Here is a 26,328-nt window from a genome sequence, read left to right on the forward strand (position 1 = left end):
ACCTCCTCTCAGTATACTGGAGGTTTATCAGTCTTACGGAAGATTATTTAATTTTATATGGATTTACATAGAAAATGCAGTGGCAGAATCAGGAAGAATGAGATAAACTGAGATGCAAAAAGAATCTGAGCTAAAATGATATAACTGTGGATGAGTCACTTAATTGTCTGGATGCCTAATTTTTGGGGGGTCTTACAGACATTTCATGATAAAATCCATGAATCCACAGCACTGCAGTCACGAGGGCCACACAAAAGGCAGTTTTAGGCTGACACAGAAATACTCAATTCTAAGTCTTTGAGTCAAAGCTACCAGGATGTGAAATCCAAGTTCACTGCAGTGAGATGTTCTGCCACGGCTTCCAGGAGCTGTATAAAAATGTATAGAAGGCTAAAAATAACCACAAAGCCCATTGATTTTTTAGTACTCTCTCACTGGAATATAAGAGAGGAAACTAGGTTAAAGAGACCTAAAAGTTTGCAACTGGCTGTTGATACCAGTTTGGAACTGATCAGAACGTGGTCCTTGGCATTTCCCAGACTTCTCACTCACTTTTCTCTATTAGTTCAAGTGGATTCCTGGGACGCAATTAAAAAAAAAAAAAAAAGAGAGAGAAAAAAAAAAGAGAGAGAGGGGGGTGAAAGAAAAACCTCACTCTACATATTTCAGTAATTTTTTGCACCTTTTCAAACAGTGTATCTTTTGTGTGCCCCGAAATTCTTTTCTTCCAAGACAAATATTTAGCTAAGCACAAAGCAAAGACAGAGTCCAGCTACTTTCACAGAGGGAACAGACAGATACTGTTTTTCTACAAGTTTGTCATTATGAAACCCTTGTGAAAAGTTAAATAAAAAGTTTTAAAAATTTTGCTTCAGGAGGTCTAAACATCAATAAGCTGTTCACTCTTGCTCTCTCTGGAAACTACTGCAGAATTTTTATGATCTTTTATGGAAATGTTTTCTAGCTTGTGTAGCTGCCACATAGCTTGGTTCAGTCACACTTCAGCTGTGTTTCTTAAAGACAAAGACTGCTGTAAAAAGACTTGAGGATTCTGACACTGGGTCAGAAATGTGATGCCTCTGATGAGATGATACTTCATTAAGAACTGCTAAAGACACCCTCTAGTCTATCCAAATTAGCCATTGATTACTTCACTGGGATCAAAAAGTTTCCTTTTGGGATGAAAAGGGAAAAAAATGTTTTATTACATAAAACCTTTGATCAGACCTCCACAGTTCCACACCTGTATCTATCATTTCATCTGTCTTATTGCTTCATCTAAAACACAAGAGATTCAGGGGGCAAAATGTTCTGAAATATCCATCTCCACATAGTTGTATTTTATAAATCATCCTGAAGCTGGGGTAGAGCTGGATCACAGCATCTTCCAGGTGATTTGTGGTCTGCAAGGCCCTCCCTGCACTTCTTGCCCAGAAAAAGGGATTTTTGCTGCTGAACAAGAGTTAAAACATTTGCAGATAAGGACTGCTCTTAGCAAAGCACAGACCAGCCATTACACAGCTTCCATAAATCCAATGGAATTGGACCATCCAAAGAGCCAGATCTTGGGATTATACAAGACACAAGTTCATTCTTCATATTCTCAGATCATCCTTCCATATATTAATTTACACATTTTCTCCCAGAAATATAACCAAAGGCTACTAAAAGTTACTCAATTTAAAAAATAGACTCTAAATCCATATTTATCTATCTCTCAGTGCATGAATTACTACAACAAAGCTGTATTAGCATTTATTATTTTTCTTATGAATTGTGAATAAAAAAACCTTCTTGGCCAGGCAGTCTCATGGATAAAAATATGATTTACCAAGGCTGAAAAAGAACCTAAATTTGAACCCATCAGCATCAGATCAAGTTTTTACAATCAGTAAATGCTTCAGAGAAGGTTTTATGTTTCCCCAGGAATCATCTAAGCCTGCACAAACATGAGGCCAAAGAGAGGAGATAAAGGCAAAGCAGGGAAACCCCTATGGCAAGTAATAAGGAAAAAGAGAATAAAAATTTGTTACACTTTGGCAGTGAACAGAAATCCATCTCCTTCCTATTCAACAGCAATTCCTAGGACAGCCCTTACACCTTCAGGTGCTGGAAACCTGACTGACCCTAACACATCTTTCTAGGCTGAAATCCTTCCATCATAGCAGGAAAATCAAGTCTCTGATCTGGCCAGGTAATGCTCGGTACAGATCTAGTAAACAGCTCAGTCTCTCTTGGCATGCCTCCAATTTTTACATTATTATAATTAAACCCACTTATGCCAGCAATTATAAAAAGGGCAGAGACTACTACTTACTGTTATGAGACCTATTATATTACTAAACAAAGTGAAATGGATTTTATGGCTTTCCAGAGTAGCATTACAGACATCTCACCAAAAAAAAAAAAAAAAAAAAAAAAAAAAAAAAAAAAAAAAAAAAAAAAAAAAAGCTCCCCTTACACTCTTTTGAACTAAAGCCAAAAATTATGATGTGGTTTTACAATTCTACCTGGAAAACAGTCCCAGTTTACAAGGTTTCACTGCTGCAGGTAGTTCACTCTCAGGAACAGAAAATCCTGACTAGCTGACCAATAGTAAAGCTGTACATCTGCAGTATACAGAAATGAGAGATCTGAGGTAGCATTTGCATTAATTCTGCTAATGAGGAGGTTATGCCACCTGCCAGAGAAATGGAGAATTGCTGCTTGCTCAGAACCCCGTGAGTATTTTTAATTATTTTAATTAATTTAAAAATATTTAAAATTATTTTTAATTTCTTAGATTAGGATTTTCCTGTGTAAACGCCCTTCTAAGAGCAGGGTTTATCCATATAAAACATATTCTCATCAAACCTCAGAGGATCAGCTGGTGAGATATTTTTGCACTATTCCTGTTATAAAGGGGAGTTCCAGTTGAGCAGTGTGTTTGGCAATAGAATGGGAATGAAATTGAGATTTTTAAAACCTTCACCTGTTAAATTAAACGAGAACATGAAAAATTAGGGAGAAACATAAAAAAAGGTACCAAAGAACTTTAAGGCAGAAGTTGATTTTGCCATCAAAAGACCTCAGCAATGGCCATTTCAATAATTTAATATTTAGATTAGCTCTAAGACCCAGCATTTCCCACCATTTAATTGTGCATTTGAATCAGCTGTTTGCAGAAAGATGCATGCAGTGAACTGTACCTCGTTCTCCCCACAGTCAGAAGGTGTGTCCTTGTGAACAGACATCTGATACTTGGCAAATAAAGTGGCAGATTGGTTGAAGGATGATTTGAACTGGGGGTCCTCAAAGGAGACAGGTACTAACCTCACCTTCAGAGCAAGGGAAATACAAGCATTCTGTTTTGAGTGCAATATCATCAGATAATCTGCTTCTGAAGGTCAGGCTAGTGAAAGATCTCCTCCTATCCACTTCAAAGCCTCTGAAGTCAGTTTTCTACCTTAAACATCATAATCAGACAACTTCCTATTTTTACTGAAATCTAACAAGCCAACTACAATTTTTAGTTTTATTGCACAGTCTCAAGGACTTCTTAAAATGTTTTATTTTTAATGGCACATGGCTCATTGATTGCCCTGGTTCAACAATTACTTGTTCTTGCTACATATGCTGTTTCTCCCAACTCATGATATTTTTTTCCTTCTAGAATAGAGGTGTAACACATCTGACAGTTCACTCCAACACTCCACCTATTCATTGCAGTATTCACTACACTGCACCTATTCAAGCAGCAACAATGTGTAAATTTAGATGGAGTGCACAGGTTACTTTTTAAAGCCTTAAATTGAAAGTGGAAATAATTATTTCACTCTGGTGAACCTTAAACCAATAATTTGTGTGTGTGATAAACTTTTGCTCACATCTTGGCCCTGATCATTGTATCCTTCTGATGGAAACATCCAAACCAAAGCCAAGGAGGCCAGTTATGAGGCTGAGTGTCCAGCTGGATTCAGTTTTTATGAGATTTGTCTTTTTAAGGCCCATCTCTATCTCCAAGAGCCTCACCCTCTCCATTTCTTACCCAACAGCAACCATAACTTTCCTGCTGCAACTAAAACCAAATATCTGTGGCACTCACAAAGAGGTATCAAGAGTTTGCACTTTCAGGATGTTGATTTTATTGGATACAGTATTTTACAAGCTCCTGAATATCCAGTGGATATAAAATCCACATTTGTTTCTCCTAGAAACAGGAACGTGTGAAATGGAGGGGAAGCTTTGCATAAAATTCAATTTGGCCTTCTGACCTGATTTATGGTTGGTTTATCAGGTGGGTCCTTGTGAATAACCATCTGGTAACGTTTATAGACCTGGTAAGACTCCTGAAATGTGGCTTTGAACTGGGAACTTGGTGGAGATGATCTCACCACCCTCACCTTCAGAAGAAGTTAAACACATTTATTATTAAAATGTCATGCAATAACTATACATTTATACATAAAACAAACATCACAACACATAAATTTTACCCTCCTGCACAAGGGCCATCACAAATTAATTACCATTAGCCAATAGTCTTCTAATTCTCCAGCTAAATTTATGCTACTGAAGGCTTTTGTATTTACAATGAATAACATTGGTTTTCAAACTGCAAATTAACTAAAATTTCTAGAGAAGAACTACACAATTTTCAGGAAATAATACCAACAAAGGGAATGAAGATCATCATTTTAAAGAGATTGTCTGTGCTACTTAAAATAATCTCTCATAGTCTCACACTACACCGAAAAATATTTGAAAGGCTTGGAAGACTCAAATCTCTGCTCTTCATCCAAAAACCATGTTTCTATGGCAATAATCCCAAAGGGATTTCTGAAATTGAAAGAGGAAGATGAAGCAGTGCTTCCATACTCAATTATGAGTATTGAGTTACCAGTCTTCACACCACCACCTTTAAACATACAAAAATAATTTTAAAAAATAATCTATAAATTAGACATTCTTCTTAGTAAAAATGATTGCTCTCTAAGCAAAAGAATGCTACCACATAGGGAGAAGTGCATGTCTTTTCAAAAATAATTAAGGTCATATTAATTTCAAAAACTATCTAATTTTCAGAATTGTTCTCTTTTCACAAAGAGCAAATTTTTTTTTAATCCTTGCAATTCTCCCTGCATCTTCTAAATGAAGATGCTCAGACAAAACCATCCAGCTTCATTTAAACAACTCCTCAGGAAATGTGAAGGATTTAGGGAGATGGATCAATTTCGTGCCTTCTAGTCAGTAAATATTTTCATTTCCAGTACCATCATTAAAAATGGTCAAGAAAACATTTCATTAGTTTTCCAGCTTATGGAAAAAAATAACAAGAAAAAGGGTTTTATGATTAACAAATGTTAGAAAGTCCAAAAGCCTTCCAGATTACTGTCTCTAGTAGATGTATTGGTAACCAGTGCATTAAGCAAACTTTTTTACTGTCATTTTTATAGCTTCCAAAGACATCAACACACACCAATGATGTGTGTAAAGAGCAAGTTATCTTGTTATCTGATTAATTTCATGAAGTTACTACTTCCTTGTCAAGTTTCATTAGCTTAGAGAGTTTAAGTATTTATATACTGCAGACCCAAACATCAAATTTCTCTCATTATTTAACACTCGGTTAATTCAAAGTTTTTCATTTTCGAGTCACACTGTATGAAATTAATTTGTAAGTTATTTTAGTAACTGAGCTGGGCTCTGCTAGGACTGATTGCAGTGCAAGAGTACCCTCCTGTGGCTAAAAAGAGTGCAGGTGCACCACAGCTGTGTAACTTATATTAAAATAAAATAAAATTATATATATATATATATATATATATATATGCACCCCTATGATGCATATCTCTATATGTATATAAATATACATCATTCAGTACCACATATATTTCAAGATTTAAGCCATAATTACTCCATAAAGCCACAAATGCAGACCTAAGCTTTTCAAAAACTCCTTAACAAGACCTTTCCCTCATCTGCCTCCAAGAGCAGTGAACAAGACATTACCTCTAATTTGTGTTGTGCATCATCAGGCAGAGGGACAAAAACAAAGTCTTCAATGTTTTTAGGCTGGTTTGTTTTAGATTTAGAGTTCTGCAAGAGGAAAGCTTCATCTCCTTGGAGTTGAGAGCCTTCTACTGTGCCCATCTGGTTCTGCAGGAGCTTCTGTAGTTTTCTCTCTTTCCTGATGTCCTTTGCTTTCCGACACAGGGGCTTGCTCAGATCAGCCCCTTTCCCTACAAGGACACAGGCAAAGAGTCAAACATCACATCTGACAACAAACCAGCAGCTCTCACCTCATCACTGGAAAGAAATGACTAAAATCACCACTTCCTGCAGACTGCGGTCTGAACTCCTCATGGCCTTTCACATTTACAGGCACCAACACCTGATGCCAGGCTAATGCAGTGACTCTCCCACAACTATTTACTGCAGCTCTCTAATCTGGAATCACCTTGACCATTTCACCCCAAAGCCAAGGGTGTATTAAAAAATTTGAATACTGAAGGACAAAAATACAACTACAAAATCACAGAGAATTGTGCTTCTGCATTCAAAGCCCACATGGCTACACCACAGACTCCTGTAAAGACCCCAAAATAAAACATTTATGTTTTTTCTCACCTGGAATCCATAGGCAGGATGTAGAAATGTTGCCAATGCTACTATGGTCACGTAATGGAAGAGTAAAAGGCCATAGAAATTTGCATCTTTGCTTAAAATTATGTTCAGATTGTCTACTTTAATTAATAAATTCACTTTTTCGCAGTTTACCTCTGTCTTTAACAGACCAGCCATTTATAGAATTCTATTTATGAAATGGCATTTGCTAAAAAGAGAAGTCAGACCTATGAACTATTTCCCATCTTGATCCATTTGTTTCTTACTAACACAAGAACTGTGAGCTGTAAACCTAAACAAGTGCAAAGACATGAGGGAATTACAGACACTATGTGACCTGTCCTCAGGCAAACAAATCACAGGAAGAGTTTATTTAAAACTCTCAGGATACATTTGAAGAATGAGTACTTCATCTGTATCAGGATCTGTTTCATGTCTTGTATCTTCTGTGAGCTGTAAATTAGCACAAAAAACTTCTTCAAGCAGTGACTGTGCCTACACAGATATAAGCAAACCTTCTTTTCTATCTGAAACTGTGCAGAAACAGACCATTATTCCTAGAGGACAATGACCTGTTTTGTTTATATAGGAATAAAAATGCAATTAAACAATCTTATTACTAACCAAGTCTACATTTTCCAAGATAAAAACTAAACATCTTTCTATCTGGAAAATTTTAAACTAAATTTGACCTGTGACACCAGCTAGTGTTAAAAAAAAATTAAATAAGCTTTCTGATGCACTTCTTATTCACTTCTATCTTTAAAAACACCAGAAAGAAGCACACTAATTAATATTTCTGCTCTGTAAAATTAAACTCTTGTTTTTGTTTTTTTTTTTTCTGAAATGCACACAGTGTTACTTATCTGCATTTCCAGTGCTAAAAATTTGACCCAAAGCTATTCTTAATCTAACTGAAGACCTTACCTCACCTTTTCCAAAGCACTGGCAAGGTTTTTATCCTCCTATTCTTTACCCAAGTCTGCCCTCTGCTGTCAACAGCCACTTCATTCCTTTATTCCTTTCCAATGCTAAATTTACATAGGCCAAAGGTTTTAATTAATTATTGAAAACAAGAGCTTTGAAAATTTGCACATTTAAAGTAATATAGACAATAAACTATATAAGGGCTGTAAAGGTTTGTATAAGATCAAAACACAAAATAGTTTTAAAAATTCTCTAATATTTTTGTGCAACACTACTGATTCTCCGGGCATTTCTGAAAATGTTCCTTTTATCTAGATGCAAATATTGCTTATTAAGCTGCTGAAAATCAGATCCAGTAAGGATGAGTGGTTATTAAGGAAAAAACATTATTTCACTTGAAATCAGCCATGCTGTAGAAAGCGACAAAAGTACTTTGTTCTCCTAAATACTGGCACAACATGCAACAGGTGAGTGAAATCAGGAATGACTAGGATGTCCCAACATAGGCAGAAACTTTAAAGCCAGAAGTTTCCACTAGGACTTTCCCTACCACGTACCAGTAAACCACAATTAAGGAAATTCCCTTTATTTGCCAGAACAGGCTATACAAAATGGGAAAAAAAAAAATCTGTAAGACAAGGTTGCCTTACCTGTAGCCTCTGGGCTACAAAGTGCCTGCCAGCAATTCTGCCTTAAATAAATTATTCTGGCAATAATCCACCCACCCTTTACCATCTTCCTTCCAGAAATCACCCATGTCTCAAGAGAAGGCAGCCATTGAATCACAGAATGGTTTGGGTTGGGAGAGACCTTTCAAAGGACACCTTCCACTATCCCAGGGGGCCCCAAACCCCATCCAACCCAGCCTTGGACACTTCAGGGATGGGGCAGCCACAGCTTAAGGTGAGGATAAAAAGACAAATACAACTTTTTAACATAACAAAATATAAATTACAACATTACAAGTAACACCCAGCACCTCTCAATTTTTACGCTGTAATTCCATAAATTGGGAGGAGGACAGGGAATAAAATAAAACTATTATTAATTTACTAAGCAAGATGAAAAAAGGGATTTCAAGAAGATGTGAAATTATAACAGCATATTCCAATTACTACCAGAAATTACCTGGCTTAGGTGGTGCATGAGCAGCTTTAGCTGAATGTGATGGTTCTGCAGGGACTGGTGTGTCTTTGTCTGTACAGATCTGAACAGAATCTGATTCCACCTTCTGCACATTCCCCTCTTCTTTTGTTTCTCCTGAGTCCTTATCTTCATCCTCCACCCTCTCAGTGTGATCCACAGCCAAGGGAGTCAGCTCAGACTGACTGACCTGAGACTCACTTTTGTATGGAAAATCACACGTGGCCACATCCTCTATATGGGAATCCATCGGCTCTTCTGTCAATAATTAAAACCTGCCATGAGTGAATTCCTCTCTGCACAACCGCAGCTCACACTTTCCACAACTAAAATCAATACTAAATTAACTGGTTTCCAATTTTACAAGTGTTTTCCCACAGATAAAGTAAGTATTGCAACAGTCTGAAAACAAAGTTTCCTTTATGACCCCAAATTATGAACATCAACTCATTTATGAGAACAATTTTATTTTCTCCACTAAAATTGGACAGTCAACTATTTCATGCTATAACTTCAAACAAGTAACAACAAACAAACCCAGCATACCATACACACAAAAGAGGCAGATTGTAATGACTCAGAACCAACACAAGTTTCACCGCCACAAAGAATTGCTGGGTTTGGTGCTGGATAAATGGAGGGTGACTGCTCAATCACCTGGAAAAACCCCCTTTAGTTGCTCTTCCTTTTCTCTGCCACCAGCTGCTCTAGTTAGTCCTCTCAAGATTACCAGTCTCATGAGAAAAGTAAAAACAGCATCTAGCTCTCTACAGCACCCAGCTAGAAAATGAGGACATGCCCAGGAAAATAAGCTGGTCTATGGAAAAAGGAAGGAAAAGTTTTCTTCAATAACCCAAGCCACCTGAACATTTTGGCTTCTGGGCTACTGAAGTGCTCAAGATACACCCCAGCCAGGGGTCTACACACAGAATTCAAAGCCCATTTGACCACTCAAGCAGGTATTTAAATCCTCCTACCACATCAGTAGTGGTTTCCAAACACTCCAAGTTTCTTACCCTCATTTGCTACTTTCGAAACATCTCCTTTGGAAATAAATTTCAACATCTTCTTCAGAACCTTCTTGTGGGACTTGGAAGCCTGAAAATGCAAAGCCTGGCACCTAGAAAAAGAAAAAAAAAAAAGAACATTTCTTTTGTGAAAGATTGTTTCAGGAAGAAAAGGTTAAGGAACCGCTTGTAAAAATTACATCAGTCCTTATGGCATGTTTTTTATGTGTATCTCTAGAATTACTACAATAAAAATATAAACCTCTTATTCAGGGTGCTAAAGCAGTGTTTGTGGGTTACAGACAAGGTTCCTTACAGGTAAATATCCCAGAGCTGCTCATGTCCCTATGCACAAACCAAAGAGCATATATATTTACTGTTCAAAATATCATTAAAAGTAGATAAAGTTCTCAAGTAGTAAACACAAATGGTGGAACATATCTGAAGTGGTCAAATCCCTTACAAAAGTGTATTTTGAGTTTCTTACCTTATTGTATATTGAGGACAACATGTTTGATTCATGATGGGTTTGTACACATATTTTCCACTTCTGAAAAGAGTAATAAATAAGCATTATTTTTTTGTTGTTGTTTATACTACAGAAGAAATGAAGAAGCTTTTTTATTAAAATCACATCAAAACATTTCATGATGAAAAGTAAAAGAGCAAGTTCTTCAGTTCTCTGCTGACCATATTATCCTTCTAAAATCACCAAATATTTTCCTGTTTGACTGCGTCACGTTACAAAAGGTCACAGAGCACTGGAAAAGATTACTCATGGATATATAAGTGTTTTTACAGATTTAAATTTTAATTGTGGACTCTAACTTTTATGGCTTTGTGTTTTCTTTTCCAACGTACCTTCGCCATCCTCTGTCTATGAGATCCTGGTAATCTTGAACTGTCATCGAATGTGCCCACATACCTGAAATAAATAACACAGCAACACACTTGACTGAGCACGGTTTGCCCTTAAAATGCAACACGCTCTGCAGAACCGGCTGGAGCCCCTCTCCTCTGGGACAGGCTGGAGAGCTGGGGGTGCTCACCTGGAGAGGAGAAGCTCCAGGGAATGCTCAGAGCCCCTTCCAGGGCCTAAAGGGGCTCCAGGAGAGCTGGAGAGGGACTGGGGACAAGGGATGGAGGGACAGGACACAGGGAATGGCTTCCCACTGCCAGAGGGCAGGGCTGGATGGGATATTGGGAAGGAATTCTTCCCTGTGAGGGTGGTGAGAAACTAGAATGGATTTCCCAGAGCAGCTGTGGCTGCCCCTGGATCCTGGCAGTGTCCAGGGCCAGGCTTGGCTTGGAGCAGCCTGGGACAGTGTGAGGTGTCCCTGCCATGGCAGGGGTGGCACTGGATGGGATTTAAGGTCCCTCTCAGCTCAAACCATTCTGTGATTTTGTGGTTACTGCAAATCTGACTAACCAACGGCCACTTATGCATAGATGTCTTTCACGGATTTGACATGTTCTTAAATATCGTAATGACTGATTTCAATGACCACATAAAATCTAGAAACCCTAAGCCAAATACAAATCCTGGGATGCAATCAACCGTATTTCCCTGACCATACCGGCGATCAATTCCCCTCTGCACCTCCCACCTCCCCAGAAATACACAAGGAAAACAAGACAAAACTGCCGGTTAGTTCTGTCACACTCATTGGGGAGCACCGGGCCACGGGAGCGGTTCCGAGCTGCCGGCTGGGCTCGGGACAGCTGCCGAGCCATCCTCTGTCCCCGCCGCCCGCCGCCCTCCCCGGCCCCGCGCCCGCAGCCGCCGCTCCTCGGCCAGCCCGGGACGGCCCGGCCGCGGCTCCGCTCCCGGCCCGCCCCGCCCGCACCGTGCGAGAGGTTGCCGGTGTCACTCCTGCAGTAGCCGCAGCGGTAGCCATCCTCCCCGCCGAAGAACTCGACGATGCTCGGGGAGGCGCCGCCCGCCGCCATCCCCGCGGTGCCCGCCCGCCTCAGGTCAGCGCCCCGGGCCGCCCGGAAGCGGCGCCCGCCGCCATCTTTGCCGCGGGCGGCGCGCGGGCGGCGCGCACAGGAAGCGGCGGCGCCGCCATGTTTCGCACGGGCAGCGCGGCGGGGCTGGCGCCGCCCGAGGAGCCCGAGGAGCCCCGCGCCCTGACCCGTCCGGCCCGGCCCGGCCCCGCTCACCAGCGGACACCTTGCCCCGCGCCGCGCCGCAGTAGCCGCAGCCGTAGCCCTCTTTCCATCCCTTGTACTCCACCACGGCGGCGGGCATGGCGCCGGCGGCCCCGCAGCGTCCCCGCCCGCCGCCGTGCCCGGCCCAGCCTCCCCCGCGAGCGGATCGGCGATGAAGCATCGCTGCCGCCGCTGCCGCTCCTCCATCCACCGTGTCCCCGCACACCCTCACGGCCTGAGAGCAGCTCAGCCCACACACTGGCCCTCCAGGGGGCATGGACCCTGTGTACCTCCTCAGCTGCTACACCGGGATAAAAGGATGGAAGAAATCTGAGCTCTTCCACAGAGCCTTTTCTGAAAATGGAACAAGACTTCATGGACTCTTAATAAAATAATGTTGTGGCCCCATAGAGCTGGCCTGCCCAATGCCCAAGTTACCCAACAAATACAGGAGGAGTTTGGAATAACGGAAAGGGGAACTACTAGCTGTAGAATTTCCAAACTCAACCCTTTATTTCCAGAAGAGGAAGAACAGCAGGGCACTATCAATTCCCCGGCAGCACCCAAAATCATGTAGGATAGCAAGATTATCCCAGCAGAGATGTTTAACCATGGGAACTCCACTTGCTGCTGCTGGGGTGAGACAAGGGAGGAAAGAAGGGACAAAATGTTTGCTTTTTACTAAGTTCATGAGTGCCAGTAAACTTTCTATGAACAGAAACTGAGCTGTAATATATAAATAACTTTGTCACAAGTCTAAACTTCCTCAGGGTGCCCAGAGCAGCTGTGCTGCCCCTGGATCCCTGGCAGTGCCCAAGGCCAGGTTGGACATTGGGGCTTGCAGCACCCTGGGACAGTGGGAGGTGTCCCTGCCATGGCAGGGGGTGCAACTGGATATTTAAGGTCCCTTCTGACCAAACCCATTCCATGGTTCTAAAGAAAACAGCTCATATAAAGCATTGAGATATTCCAGAAAAAATAAATTTATTTTTTTTAACAACATATACATATAAACATATACAACATATAACATTTAATAGTACAGGCGTATAAAACAACTGTTGCAACAAATGTTTTGAGGTATTTTCTTTAAGGCACCTACGGGGGAAGAAAAAAAACAAAAGACAGTAAGACAATATGCATTAAGGTCTGGAACTGACCAAACAACTGTGACAGTGAGGACTTCAGTCTATCACTGGAAGAATTTTACAGAAGGAGAAGGGAAAACTGCCTCATTCCCTCTAAGTCCTTTTTCAGACTACTTTAGTAACAACATCAGCTGTCAGGAAGTTAAGAAACCAAACAGAAAAACTAAGCTGTGATTCTTTCCAACACTGCATTCTGGCTACAGAGTTGCAAAAAATAACTCATCAGTTAACTGACCATCAAACTCAAAAATAAAGGGGTTTTTTTCCCAGTTAATCATTGCATACAACGCTAGATTACATATTGTTTCATGAAGAGGACAAGAACACAGTAATTCTAGACATTAGTGTCACCCTGCTTACAGTTCCTCTGCATTTGGAAGTTACCCACAGTTTCCCTGCAGTTATTCCACGTGCATAAGGAATTCACCAAGTTGGATTTGTTAAAAGAACTTACTTGAATAGTTTACTCTAGCTCTGTTTCCTCTTCAGGGCTCTGAGAAAGAGGGGGAATCATGGCTTCTGTGATCTCAAATGTTTCTATGATGTCCTGGTTGATGACAGAAAGGTGTCAGTCAGCAGAGTTGAACTATTTCAATTTAATTACCACCAAGAAAGCAACAAAGTTTCTGATACTAAAGCACTATTTGAAATTGCTACATTTCTCCTGCACATTCTGAGTGAAGGACAAAAGGAAAGAGCTGTATGTGTGCTCAAAACTGCTTTTTTCTCTAAGATTTATTACAGTGAGGAAATTGCATGCAGAACTTCTCCAGAAACAAGTCTTATAGAGAAGGGAAGAAACAGATTCCATATTTCCCCAATCCTTGTGTAAAACAGTCAAGACAAGTCAGTGCACAGCTTAAAAGCACTTCAGGAATCAAAGATGGAATCACTCCCCAATTCTCAATTTTCTTGCAGCTACAAACATCCCTTAGATGTGTGTTCTGGCATCCATAATGTCAAATGCAGTGTTACTGTGCACAGAACTCCTGCCCTCCCCAGAGCAGGTAACACACAGCTCTCAGAGGCTTCAGTAAAACAGAGCTGCTCCAAGGTATTGAGTGGTACCTTCCATTCTCTCTGGTCCAGCCTGATGATGACCTGGTTCCGTGCTCCAGCCCTGTTGTCCTCCTCCCCTGCCCCACTGGGTTTTGTGGGCTCTGACCAAAACACAGCATCTTCAGGATTTACACTTGTAAAGTCGGTTTCCATTAGGAACACAAAAGTTCCCCAAAAATCACATCAATCCCACACATTCCACACAGTTAGTCTCTATCAGCAGCCTGTACCATGTACTGCTGGAGATACTTCCTTAGTCTCACGTCTTTAAAAATCTAGGCACTTTTTACAGAAGGATTAAATACTTAATTCCTTACAAAATCCCATGAAAGTATTAACCCCACTGATCCTGTGAGAATGAAAGCCAACTTCATAAGAAGAATGGCATTTCCCTTCCAACTGTTTTGAAGCTGCAGCAGTTCCCAACTCTGAGACAAGAAAGTTCTTACACCCAAAAATACTTTTCTTTAGCCAAGTGTAACAATGTTCATGTACTTATTAGCAAAAATATAACTTGAAGGTAACAACCTTTGATTTCTAGTAATAGAATTAATTTGTATAAGCATAATGGCCTTTTTCCATACAATGATAAAAGACTCAATCTTTTCAGCTTCTCATAAATCTCTTCCTGCCTTCAGTTACATTCACTGCATATCCCCAGTTAAAAATATACCCAAAACTTTGCGAACAGGTAACATGTAATGTTGTTACAAAAACCAATTTGAGTATTTTAAAGTTAGATTTTACCTATTACTGGCAACTCATCTTCATCCAACTTTATTCTTGCAAGACCATCCTAAACAACAGTGAGATTTAAAGTTTCATAACTTAGAACTTTCCAGTTAGGATAATGCACTGAAATTTCATTTTTTTACTTATTACATAATCATGAACAGGTACATATATTGAAAAGAATCTTCACTGGCATACCATATTAGAGAAAAAATAGCTTAATACTGCACTTATGAATAAAGGCAGCCCATATTGCACAGAGTGTAACTGCTGAATAACAAAAGTTTTGTTTAAATAACAATTAAAATTGTTATTATTCTCTAAATATACTTCAGCTAACCCTTCATAGTAACATTTCTATTCAATAGAAAACCTGAATTAGTCAAAATACCCTTGGCATTTTTCTTCTTTTCCAGAATTAATTTTATTTATTAGACAAATTAAGCATAGTTTTGAAGTGCAAATCCATGGATTCCAAAGGAATATAACACCTTGCATTAACATAGTTTTCTACAGCCTCAGTAACTCTTCTATACTCTATGAGAACTTTCCTATATCTAAAATGTGAGCCAGAATCTTTTTTGATAAACATATTGACTTTGTTGGTAAACTGATTGCAGTACAAAAAAAGAAAGTCAGTCAACTCTGTTTCCTTTTTCATTCAATTACCAAAATATCACAGACTGTTTATGGAAAATAAATTAGTATTCCTCACATTTAAATCCTAATTCTTCAGTATCAAAGCCAGAAAAAAAAAAAAAAAGGTCAGTATTTCTAAAGTGATATTTTAAAAAGATGTCACACCTTACCCTGATAAGGAAGGACACATGAAACATGTTTTCCACAGTGCGTGCAAACGAGTTCGGATCAATGACAAAATCAAAGAAGGAAATGGGTGTATTAGCTGGGGATGCAAAAATGGCTTTGTTAAAATAAACAGACAAACAAACAAAAAAGTGGTATACGCAGAGCTAACAGATGTAAACACTTAAGAGAGTAAAACTTAAGAGAGCCAATACACTTTTCAAAAGCTAAAGGGATGTTTGTCAATTCAGTTACAATGCTGAACTCCCAGTTGCCTGCAAAAACCCTATGTTCTATAAAGTATATTATTTTCTTTCACCTTTCCCCCCACAAAGATCCATTTATTTGACTACTTGACTGCCATCTACAAATGGCAGCCTTTAATCAGGAGAGAGGATTTACATTTACTTTGCAGTCAAACAGCAGCTGATTAGTGTTCATAAAAAATACATTGTTGGTATATGTGCTTCAACAGGGATTTCTACTTGCAGATTTCACCTCATTTTGTCTCTGTAGTTTTACCACTCCCAACTGTAGAAGACACAGAATATACATTTTCTCCAGTTAATGCTTAATTTAATCATACTTACGATCATTCTCAAAATGAGTCTGCAGTATTCTCAAGATCCTCTCTACTTCTTTTTCTGTAGCTTCTTGATGAGACTCCTCCATTTTTTTTAACTGGGGAAAAGAAACAGAGATTCACCTCAAATAACTCTTGTTGAAATACCAGAATATGCAAAGGGCCTCTGTGACAGCCCAGGCCCAGATAGGAAGGCCGGATGTCACCACACGATTTTAGGTGCCCTATTTCCCTTTGGTGACAATATAAATGAGACATGATCTGGTGACCTGTAAAAGAACCACTATATTAAGGAGCAGAACAACAAACACCAAACCCAACTCAGTGTGGGGCGCACCAGAAGGGTGAGAGCCGGGGGGTTACAGTAACCTCTATAGGGTAGGATAAGGCGGAGTCTGAGGGCAGGGAGCCCATCGGGAGAAAGGATTAGGAATATGGAAATTATTGCAGCATAAAGTAACCAATGGTAACAAGGGAACAGAGAACTTTCTAGTCTAATCTACATAGGGAGCTGCCATGAGGCCTTACAGGTGAGATTTCTCTCATCCTGACCAGGGGGATTTCTGACCATGGCTTTAGCTCGAGGCTTTCTCCAACCCCAATAGGCCTCTTCTGAATGTGTAACATAAAAGTTGATTTTTTCTCCTTGCATGCAAACATGATACAACCTTGAAGAGGTTTAGGTTTTAATTCTCATCTTACACTATCAATCCAAAAGGCCGTGGTTTGCATGTTTTGAGTCCACGTACAGGTGTACACTGAATTTCAATAGCTCTGAGGAGTTGGGTTACACAGTTCTACAATCTGTGAGTTTAATGGTGATTAAGATGGTGATTGAGAACCCACAAACCCTCCAGCTCCTCTTCTTCCCAGTAAAAACTACAAAAAATCTTTTCCATCACTATCTGGATAGAGTAGGCTGCCTTTTAAAGAGCAACAATCAACCATTTGCCTCTATACCCTGGCATTATCATAGCCTCAGCTTCCCTGTAACAACACAAATTGTATCTGCAGTTTCACACGTAAACCTCTTTCCCAGATTTTTGATTTTCTGCCAGTGAATGACACAAAGAATAAGGAAACAGAAAGCACAAGAAAGTGGTTATGCGAGCTAATTAGCTTGCTGCCATTAACCACATTTCATTGCAAATGCCACACCCTGTTAGACACTTTAAAGAAAAATGAAAACCATGCTAATGTAAAGAAGTCTCTTTTTTGTTTCCTTTCAAAGCAACAGGCAATAGAACAAGTAAGCTCATCATCTGAAAAATCAGTTTGTAAACCCTATTTCTGAACATGAAATTGGTCTGCAAATCCTATTTCCTTCCACTCAGTGAAATATTGCAGTCCACACAAAACAAATCAAGACGCCTAAAAATGGAGTCTGAATCCTTTAGTAGAAGCTCAGAAGGAGAGGGGCTGATGTGTGTGCCTCCAGCTCCAGCTGGACACAGCCAACCAAGGATTGTTGGCAATAACAACCAAGGAGTGCTGGTAATCACACACTGTGACACACAACAGGAGAAAGGCCCATATGAAGGTAGGGCAGCACTTTTCTGGGACAAACATCCTTGTTCTGGCTCCTGAAGATAAGCACAGCACAAGCATCTGTGGATCTTGGATGCTCCCTTCCCCTTACAGGTGAGATGCCACAAATACTACACATTCATTGTCATTTGTAATAGCTGTGCCAGTACAAATGGTTAATCAATATAACACTTTACAAACCTGAGCAGGCATTGCTTGTTCTGCTTTTCCTCTGCTGGCTTTTTTCTGCCTCTCAATCCGTTGCTTTGGTACAGGAGGCTCAGACTTGAAAGATCCCAGCCTAACCAAAACACAAAGAACACATACATGCAAATCTGGTCTACACTGTATGCTTAGGAATCTTTATACTGAGCACTGGATGTCCTCAAGAAAGTGCAAAGTGATGCCTGACACCTAAAGATGAAGCTTCATTCACATTTAGAGAGTTCTGCAAGGAACCAGCCCCAAAAGCTGTTCCAATATGTTGACAGCCTCATACCTTGGTCAACACTCTGCTGTGATTTCAGATTAAACTCAATTCAAGCCAGGGTATCAAAGACAAGAATCAGTTAAGGCCTTGAACTGGAGCTCAATTACCTTGAGCTGCAGTACACACTATTTCCTTGAAGAAACTTACATGTAGTGAAAAACAGGGAGAAACTTACATGTAGTGAAAAACAGGTGCTCTTTTGAAGTACTTGAGTGCTTCTTCTCCCACTCTCTTCCAGGCATCTCCAGGTAAAAAACCACCTGGATCATCCTCAGAGTCATCAGTTTCTTCAGTGCGATTTATACCCATGAAGGTCAGCTACAAAAAAAAAAGCAAAGCTGCAATAAAAATTCACTTAGAGGTAAATTAATGGTGAAACACTGTATTGTGGTGTTTGCCTGATACATTAGTACTTAATACCACTGCCTAAGAATTTTGACTTTCCTGATAAACACTCAAATTCACCCTTGTGTTCAGCAACCAAAGAAAGCCAGAGGTAAACAAAACTGCTTAGATTCCAACACATTTTCAGTCATGTATGAAGTAGCAGAACATTACTTATATTGCACTTTAGAGCTCAGATGTCTCAGAGTTTTTGAACACGATGTACTCACAGGAAGCCCAGCCCCTCAAATATTATAGGACTTCTCTGGCCTATCCCTGCATCCACCAGTCCACACTAACCCAGGGAAAGTTTTAAATTGAACTTGATGTTTTTTATTGACTTGAGCAAACACTCAAGATTCTTTATTGTTCTGCTGTAACATAAAGGGAGCATTTTCAAGGAGCAAAAAAGCCAACAGACTGCTTAAAAGCTGTTCTGATCTGACTCTTCTCCCGGTCACAGTACAAAGAGACAAACTGTCCAGTCTGAAAGCATTCAAGTCCCATTTCATGTCAGTGACACAGGGCCTCAAGAACTCTATCCAAAACCACAGAAACCAGTGGACAGGATAAAGAAACTACTTAGCTGAGAAACCACAGAAGAGTGACTGAGAAAAGAGCAGAAGACCTTAAGAGCACAAACTGACTGATATGTGATAAAGCAGCAGCAGCGCAATAATGGGGGAGGTGTCTGCATTTTAAGTTAGATTTCCCCCACTGCAAGTGCTTAATATGTAGTTTGAGACAATTAACAACAATAACCAGAAAGTTTATCAAAGAAAATAACAGGAAAAGCATTAAATTCCACCAGAACTGCCATATACTCCTTGACAATCTGAGGCTTTGTGGTTCTGTAACGAACAGGGCAAACCTCCAGCAGAAATGTTGGCAAATTCAGAGCCTGGAACTTACCAAGTCTTCTGCAAATGCTGTTGAGTCAAATGCTGACATCTCTGAGTGTAACTCATTGGCCTTCTCCTTTCCTATATTGGATGCTAAAACCAGAAACTGGGCATCCAGTGCAGCCTCTCGTGCACGGCAAACTGTTACAGAAAAGATTTTATGGTGATTAACATGAAATTGTCACAAATAGAATTATCAGAGTCAACATAGGGACTATCCTAGCTTTAGTGCTTTGGAAATCCTTTTATTGCAATGACCTCTGACACACTTACATAATCCTTATAATGGTATCTGCATTAAAAAAAAAAAAAGACAAACCATGGAAAAGTAACATACAATCTTGAACAACTACATTTTTTATCTACTGCAGTTTTTCCACCTTTCCAAGTGAAAAGAACCCTGTACACTGATATTTTCTATGTGCATTACTGATACACATTGTTCCAAATAAAGGAAGGAGTTATTTCTAAGAGCAAATAAACTGCAATGATATTTATTTTCTCACATCAACTTACTCAAGCAATCTTCAACTTAACACAGCTATTTTAAGTTATATAAAAATTCTGATTAAGTACTTGGACCTCAACTTCACTCTTGCCCTCTTTTGTTTGTAAGGCATCATCACCTCACTCTTGGCCAAACACATCAATTAAAGACCACAGAATTTGTTTTACCTCCATCAAAAAGTGCATTGGCTTCTTCCAAAGCTTCTGTCAGCCTGTTGCTTCTGGAATTCAGCATGGCTTCTCGATTTTCTGTGGGAAAAGACACAAAGGAAATCCTGAATTACTTAAACATAGAAGCACTGAGAAACACTGCTCTTGTTTGATGCTGACTGGAGGCCAGGTGCCCACCAGAGGTCCATCACTCCTCAACTAGGCCAAGGAGAGAAAACAGAACAAAAAGCTCATGGGTCTAGATAAGGGAGAGATCACTCACCACTTCCCGCACAGGCAAAACAGGCTCGACTTGGGGAAATTAGTGAAATTTCCATGAAAGAAACAAACCAGCCCCTAAAACTGTATGCTTGATCACTTCTATAAACAGCCTGGATCACCCATAAACTGCACTGTAGCCTTTTGTAAAATAACTGCATAAATTTATCAAGTATTCACAAAAGAACAAATCCCACGTGCTGCTGAACTTGACAGTGCTACTCACACAACCGTGGCCACATTTTTGTGAGGAAAACAGCACAACTCACTCAATTGCACATAGGAGAAGGACTCACACACCTGTCTGGAGAGATGCTAAAAACTACACAGCACTTTTTGAAAGGCCCAAGAATAACCTTCTGGTCCAGGCACATAATGATACCTGCAGTTTCAAACTTAAGCTCAGACACCTCAAAAGCAAAATTAAAAGATTTTGCTGCATCTCTAGGTCTAAAGCCGACTGTGCTTTAGGCACAATGTAGGCACCACATGTGTTTTAGTGCAGCTAAATCCCTCGTAACCTCGCTATCCCAGGGGATGCAGGACAGGGGTTTTGCACAGGACAAGCGGCAGTGGCTCACACTGAAGGAGACCACGTTTAGGTATCAGGAAGAAATTTTTCCCTGTAAGGGTGGTGAGGCCCAGAGAAGCTGTGCCTGCCCCATCCTTGGAAGAGCCCACGGTCAGGCTGGACAGGGCTCGGAGCAACCTGGGGCAGTGGAGGGTGTCCCTGCCACGGTTGGAACGAGAATACCCGTAAGGTCCCTTCCAACCAATCCACGATTTTGCGATTCTATGCCTTCTGTGAGTCCGGTTTCGACCTAAGCACAAACCCAAGGAGCGCACCGGCAGCCGAGAACCCGGGGCTGCCAGGAGCGCTCGCACAGTCAGTTCCCCACACGCCCAGGGCGGGCGGACCGGCGCCATCCCCGAGGCCCCTCGGCCGCCAGCCCGGACCCTCCGCCCGCAGCCCCGGCGCCTCCCCCGCCGCCTCCTTACGCTGCACGTTGGAGATGAGCTCCCGATACTGGCTCCGGATCATCCTGTTGTGCTCCCTGTCGTCGCCCTCGCCGATGTTCAGCTGCCGGAGCCTCTCGCCCGCCGCCTCCGCCGTCTCCTCCTGGGCGTGCGGCGGGCGCGAGCGGCGGCCCCGCGAGGCCGGGGAGGACTCGCCGCTGTCGCCGGGCTGCGACATGGCGGGTGCGCGGGGCCGCGGCTGTCACCGTTCCCCGGGGGGCTCGGCCCGCCTCCCGAGCGCCGCGGCTTTCCCGGGATGCCCGCACCGGGCCGAGCCTGCGCACTGGGCCCGGGGATCGGGGAGCGGGCTGCGGGCACCGCCGTGCTCGTTGAGCCGCTGCGCTCTCTGACCGCGATCCTCCCTCTTGGCGCCGTTTTCCGCCCCGGTTCTGCGCGGTCTGTTCCACGGCAGCACAGCGCCGGGCCTCTCTGACTCGCCGCAGGGGTGGTTACCGATCTCTCAGCGTTCCTCTAACATTCACTTCCTCCCTCGTAAGGCGTTCCCAGGCGAAGCGCGGGTGGCTGCCCGGGCCCGGCGCTGAGGGGCGGCCGGCGGGGCGCGGAGCCCGGCGCGGGCGGGGCCGCCTCGGGAGGGCGCTGCGGGCCCGGACACCGCCAGGAGGGAGGCGGGGGCGGCCGGCAGCCATGGGGAGCCGGGGGAAAGGGGAGAAAAAGGCGCGCTGCGCTTGGCCCGGCGCCTCCAGGGCATGGTGTGTCCGCCAAAATGCCCGCGTGAGTCACTGAGCAGGGATCTGTGCTCTGGCGAATGAAATAAATTATAGGGACATAGAACGGTGGGGGTTGGAAGGGACTTTAAAGACCATCTAGTTGGAATCGTGGAATTGTCAGGGTTGGAAGCGACCTTCAAGATGGTCCGGTGCAACTGTCCGCCCAGCCCTGTCACTGTAACCCCTACACCGCACCGCCGGCTCCGCCTGAGCACCTGCAGGGAGGGTGACTCCACCGCCTCCCTGGGAACCTGTTCCTAACGCCTAAGGACCTAAACAGTGGGAAAAAAAAATTTAAAAAAAAAAAAAAAAAAAAAAAAAAAAAAAAAAATCTGACATCCAATCCCAATGTCCTCTGTCTGAGCTTCAAGCCGTTTCCTCTGGTGGTCTCAGTGCAGGCCCAGCAGGGACCCGTCCCAGCTCCCTGCACCCTCCGAGTCAGTGATGGGCACAGCAATGAAGGCCCCCTGAGCATCCTTTCCTTGGGACTAACAACCCCCAGCTCCCTCAGCCACCCCTCAGGAGAGTTCTCCGGAAACTCTCCAGCACCTCAATGTCCTTTTTATACTGAAGGGCCCAACAGTGAATGCACCACTTGAGCTGTGGCCTCACCAATGCTGAGGGCAGGGGCGTTATCACTTTCCTGGTCCTGCTGGTCCCTGCAAAATATAAATCATAGCACTCAGCCCTCCGTTGTTGATTAATATTATTATGTTGTTCTAATTATTGTGTGGGGGTTTTAAGGGATTTTTGTGAGTATTTCCTTAAACATCTCCATAGATGAGCTTGACTCAGTGTATAGACACAGATCTGCTTCAGTTTCCCCAAACCAGTACTTCAGCTGGGCTACAGACTGCAACCATGCACAAGCTACCTTTCAAAATACATGCTTAAAATATGCAATACTTCAGCTGAACATTAATAAATTATATTTGAATTCTTGAACAATTTTCTATTCTTTGTGTGACTTGTAGAGTGCTGTCAAATTTGCATTGCAAATTCAATGTGAGTAATTTGCTTTGGGATGCTGACACAGAAAGGCTCGAGAGAGGATCCAAACAAGAACTGGGGCCCATTGTACACTGCAGCACACAAACACATGGTAAAAAAGATTCAGGATGCAAATACAGGCTTAGCAAATGCCAGTTAGAATTTTTTACTGTCATCTCACTATACTTAATAGGAACTCAACATTACACAGTATTTCAAGACATTGCCCTGCATTTTTGTTTTGAGAGTTCTGCTTGTCCAGATCTCTGCTTTCCTAGCGATTATTGTGTATCTGTGTCAATTGTTACTGTCAACAGTGAAAATGGTAAGTGAAGAAAATGTCCTACGTGCAGTTGACTGCAAGATTTTCCAGTTGTCTTTACGTGCCAAGACTATTTTTTGTCTGATGTTCATTCAATTCTCATCCATGTATATACATAAAGCCTTATTCTCATGGAAGTGAGAAGACTCACATAGAGCAATCCTAAAATAGACATTTCAGATCTAATAGGAGAGTTTCACTGTGTGCAGATTTCACCATTCCATCTTTTGCTTCTCTCAGGGTGCAGAAATGAATGTAGAGTTTCTGGCATTTAGCAGCAGATCTCCAGCTGAACTCTTAATTCCTAATGTTGTACAATTTGTATATACCATGATCATACATGTGCTGTATTTCAGCAAGCAAAAGTCAGTTTCCATTGTCACCAAATACTGAGCAATAATGTGGTTTTTATAGTGCTGAGCAGTGAATTACAAGAGGGATTCCCAGTGCATCTCCTCTTGGGAATTGCCCAGCACGCCAGTGCTCTTATCTAGAGCCCTTCAAATGTGGATTTACCACTGTTTCATTTACTATCAAATCTAATCACTTGTCCAGTTCTGGAAATTTGCCTCCTGATGTGAATATCCCTGATTTGCTAGCAGATCTTCCCAGGCATTAATGGAAAAAGATTTGTCTTTAAATGAGACCTTTTAGTCACTGCCCAGGGGGTGTTCCTTATGATTTTAAAACATAAACCTTTTTGCATTTCCCTTGAATACACCAAAATAAATGCTCCTGTTCAGGATGAAGAGATAAAGCAAGAAATTAGTTGTCTAAAAACATGGCAACACAGGACCTGTTGCCCAGTGATGGCTGTTCCTGATATAAAGTTAATCCTGGTATCTGAAATGGGGCCTGGACTAATTGAAAACATCAGAAATAAAACATCTGAGATATTTGGCATTCAGCTGCCAGCTCTGCAAGCAAACACAGATGAGGGGAAACTCTTAATGAGTGTAGCTAATATAAAAACAATTGTTTTAGTGATGCAGAAGTGTGAGTTAGTATACTTGGTTCTTGCAGCAGCTTTTATTTCTGTATTTACAGATAATCCTCTGGGAAGTGAAAATCTGGCACCAGCTATTACCTCAGCAGTGTGGATTAGGTTACAGCCCATCACATCACCACACACATTGTGCCAGTCTAAGAAGGTATTTTCAGAGAAATATGAAAGAACAATTATTATTAGAACTCCTTTAAAAAAAAAAAAAAAAAAAAAAAAAAAGGAGCCAAATTTGGTGGGATATCAAGGAAAAAGGAAAAAAATCCTGGTGGCATCAAACCCTCACTGGCACCAGAAACCCTTTCTTTTTAAGGATTTGGAAGGTTTCATTAAGTGAAAGACTGACACCAGGTTGCTACAACAACAACATGTGGATGTCATGTTGCTGGAGGCCAAAATGCTGAAAACCTTCCACTTTTTCCCTACATTCAAACAGCAATGTAGAAAAATAAAATAAAATAAAATAAAATAAAATAAAATAAAATAAATTTTTTGCAAGAAGGGGTAGGAAATATATCAGTGGTGCCTCAGAGTGGAGAATGGCCAGACAGCTACAGCCTTGGTGGTCCATCCAGCACATCTTGAATGGAGGAACAAACAAATTAAAAGCAAATGCAGAACAATGTCAGATTTCTGCAAAAGCAGAGAGCCATTTAATGTTCTAAGTATTTGTGCACATATTCTGCATAACTGCATGGCAAATTTTTTGACATAAAAAATTTAATATGGTAATAATTTCTGTATTAACAGAAAATTCATAAATTCACTATTTCTTATAGCAGCCTCTAGAAATTATCACCTCTTAGACTTTGCCAATGCTATGCAAACAACTGACTTAAAGCCTAAGCACTTCTGTGATAGGTTTAATCCCATCCCAGCAACCATTTCTTCATATCTTGTGCTGATGTGGATATATTTACATTTATATTTATATATATATATTTTTATGTGTATAAATGTATTTATGCGTATTTATATTTATATTTATGTGTAACTCACAACCTATTAGGAAATCAATGGCTTTTTCCTTTCTGGAACTGTGTTTTCCAAGGGAGGATTTTCCAAAAGTACAATGTAAGTGAAAACATGCTCTACTTAAAAGACATTTCTGTGATTGGTGTGGGTTTCCTATTGCAGTGACACGTGCTTTGGGGGTTTATGGTTAAGAGAACTCTGCTGAAGTGACATGGCTTGGTTCCCTGAAAGGCTCACACATGGAACACTCTAACTCCAACCACTCCATTCGAAGCAGTGGCTGAAAGCTCCATCTCATCCCATGTGGGAAGAGACAATTTTCCCTCTTCTCTGCCTGTGTGGGCAAGAGAAAATTTTGAGCACAGACAAAGGGATGGAGAATGCAGCAGAGGCAGAATATTTCTTTTTCCTTCTCTCCATCCTGCCAGGTAATCTGCTAGCATTCCTGGCTTTGAATGTTCATCCTGAGCTCCAGCAAGGCATTCATTCCTTAGGAAACATACAGAGCTGACACTGTTGTACACTACAACGATACAAGACTCCAACTTTAGAAAGTTGAAAACAACTTTTTTACTTTTGGGATGTGTCTCTTTTATATACTATTTTACACAGGCCAATTGGATTGGTGAAACAAAGACAAACCTCTTCAATCACATTGGTGAGACCAGAGGGACATCAAGAAGAAGTCCCTCCTAGGGAAAAGAATGTAAACGTAATATGGTTATAAAAACACCTTTCTTGTTTACAGAAAACTCTCTGGGAAAAGAATTTCAGAAAACCAAAACATCTCAGGCAGGAACCAGAGCTCCACAGAGCAGTGTTGACTAGCAGTGGTTTCCTGGAGGCAGCTGTCACTTTCAGCAGTGCTGTTGTTATTTACATTTGTCACGTGCT

The 26,328-nt window shown here is 41.4% G+C and overlaps 2 protein-coding genes across 4 annotated transcripts in view; both read right to left on the minus strand.

Annotated features, from left to right (window-relative positions):
- ATE1 (arginyltransferase 1) overlaps positions 1-11,936 on the minus strand; it is a 66,444-nt gene extending 54,508 nt beyond the window's left edge. The window contains exons 1-7 of one of the 3 annotated variants that reach the window (XM_083866476.1): positions 11,847-11,936; positions 10,545-10,608; positions 10,171-10,233; positions 9,693-9,796; positions 8,662-8,934; positions 5,992-6,221; positions 4,254-4,382 (exon numbers count right to left, since the gene is read on the minus strand). In XM_083866476.1, the coding sequence (XP_083722602.1) occupies positions 4,254-4,382; positions 5,992-6,221; positions 8,662-8,934; positions 9,693-9,796; positions 10,171-10,233; positions 10,545-10,608; positions 11,847-11,934 (951 nt within the window). In that variant the 5' untranslated portion in view covers positions 11,935-11,936. Of the gene's footprint in view, positions 1-3,188; positions 3,318-4,253; positions 4,383-5,991; positions 6,222-8,661; positions 8,935-9,692; positions 9,797-10,170; positions 10,234-10,544; positions 10,609-11,530; positions 11,670-11,846 lie in introns of those variants that run through there. The other 2 variants (XM_083866475.1, XM_083866474.1) reach the window with 2 other exon arrangements.
- An 863-nt stretch (positions 11,937-12,799) lies between these two features.
- On the minus strand, positions 12,800-21,594 carry NSMCE4A (NSE4 homolog A, SMC5-SMC6 complex component; the record flags this gene model as incomplete). Its single annotated transcript, XM_083865921.1, has 11 exons — positions 12,800-12,932; positions 13,437-13,529; positions 14,051-14,142; positions 14,789-14,837; positions 15,583-15,677; positions 16,168-16,258; positions 17,889-17,988; positions 18,353-18,495; positions 19,474-19,604; positions 20,139-20,219; positions 21,399-21,594. 10 exons carry the CDS (start codon positions 21,592-21,594, stop codon positions 13,446-13,448), a joined length of 1,062 nt encoding a protein of 353 aa, XP_083722047.1. The 3' UTR covers positions 12,800-12,932; positions 13,437-13,445.
- Positions 21,595-26,328: the final 4,734 nt, after the last annotated feature.

Source organism: Zosterops lateralis, assembly GCF_965231275.1.
Source record: "Zosterops lateralis genome assembly, chromosome: 8".
NCBI lineage: Eukaryota > Metazoa > Chordata > Aves > Passeriformes > Zosteropidae > Zosterops > Zosterops lateralis.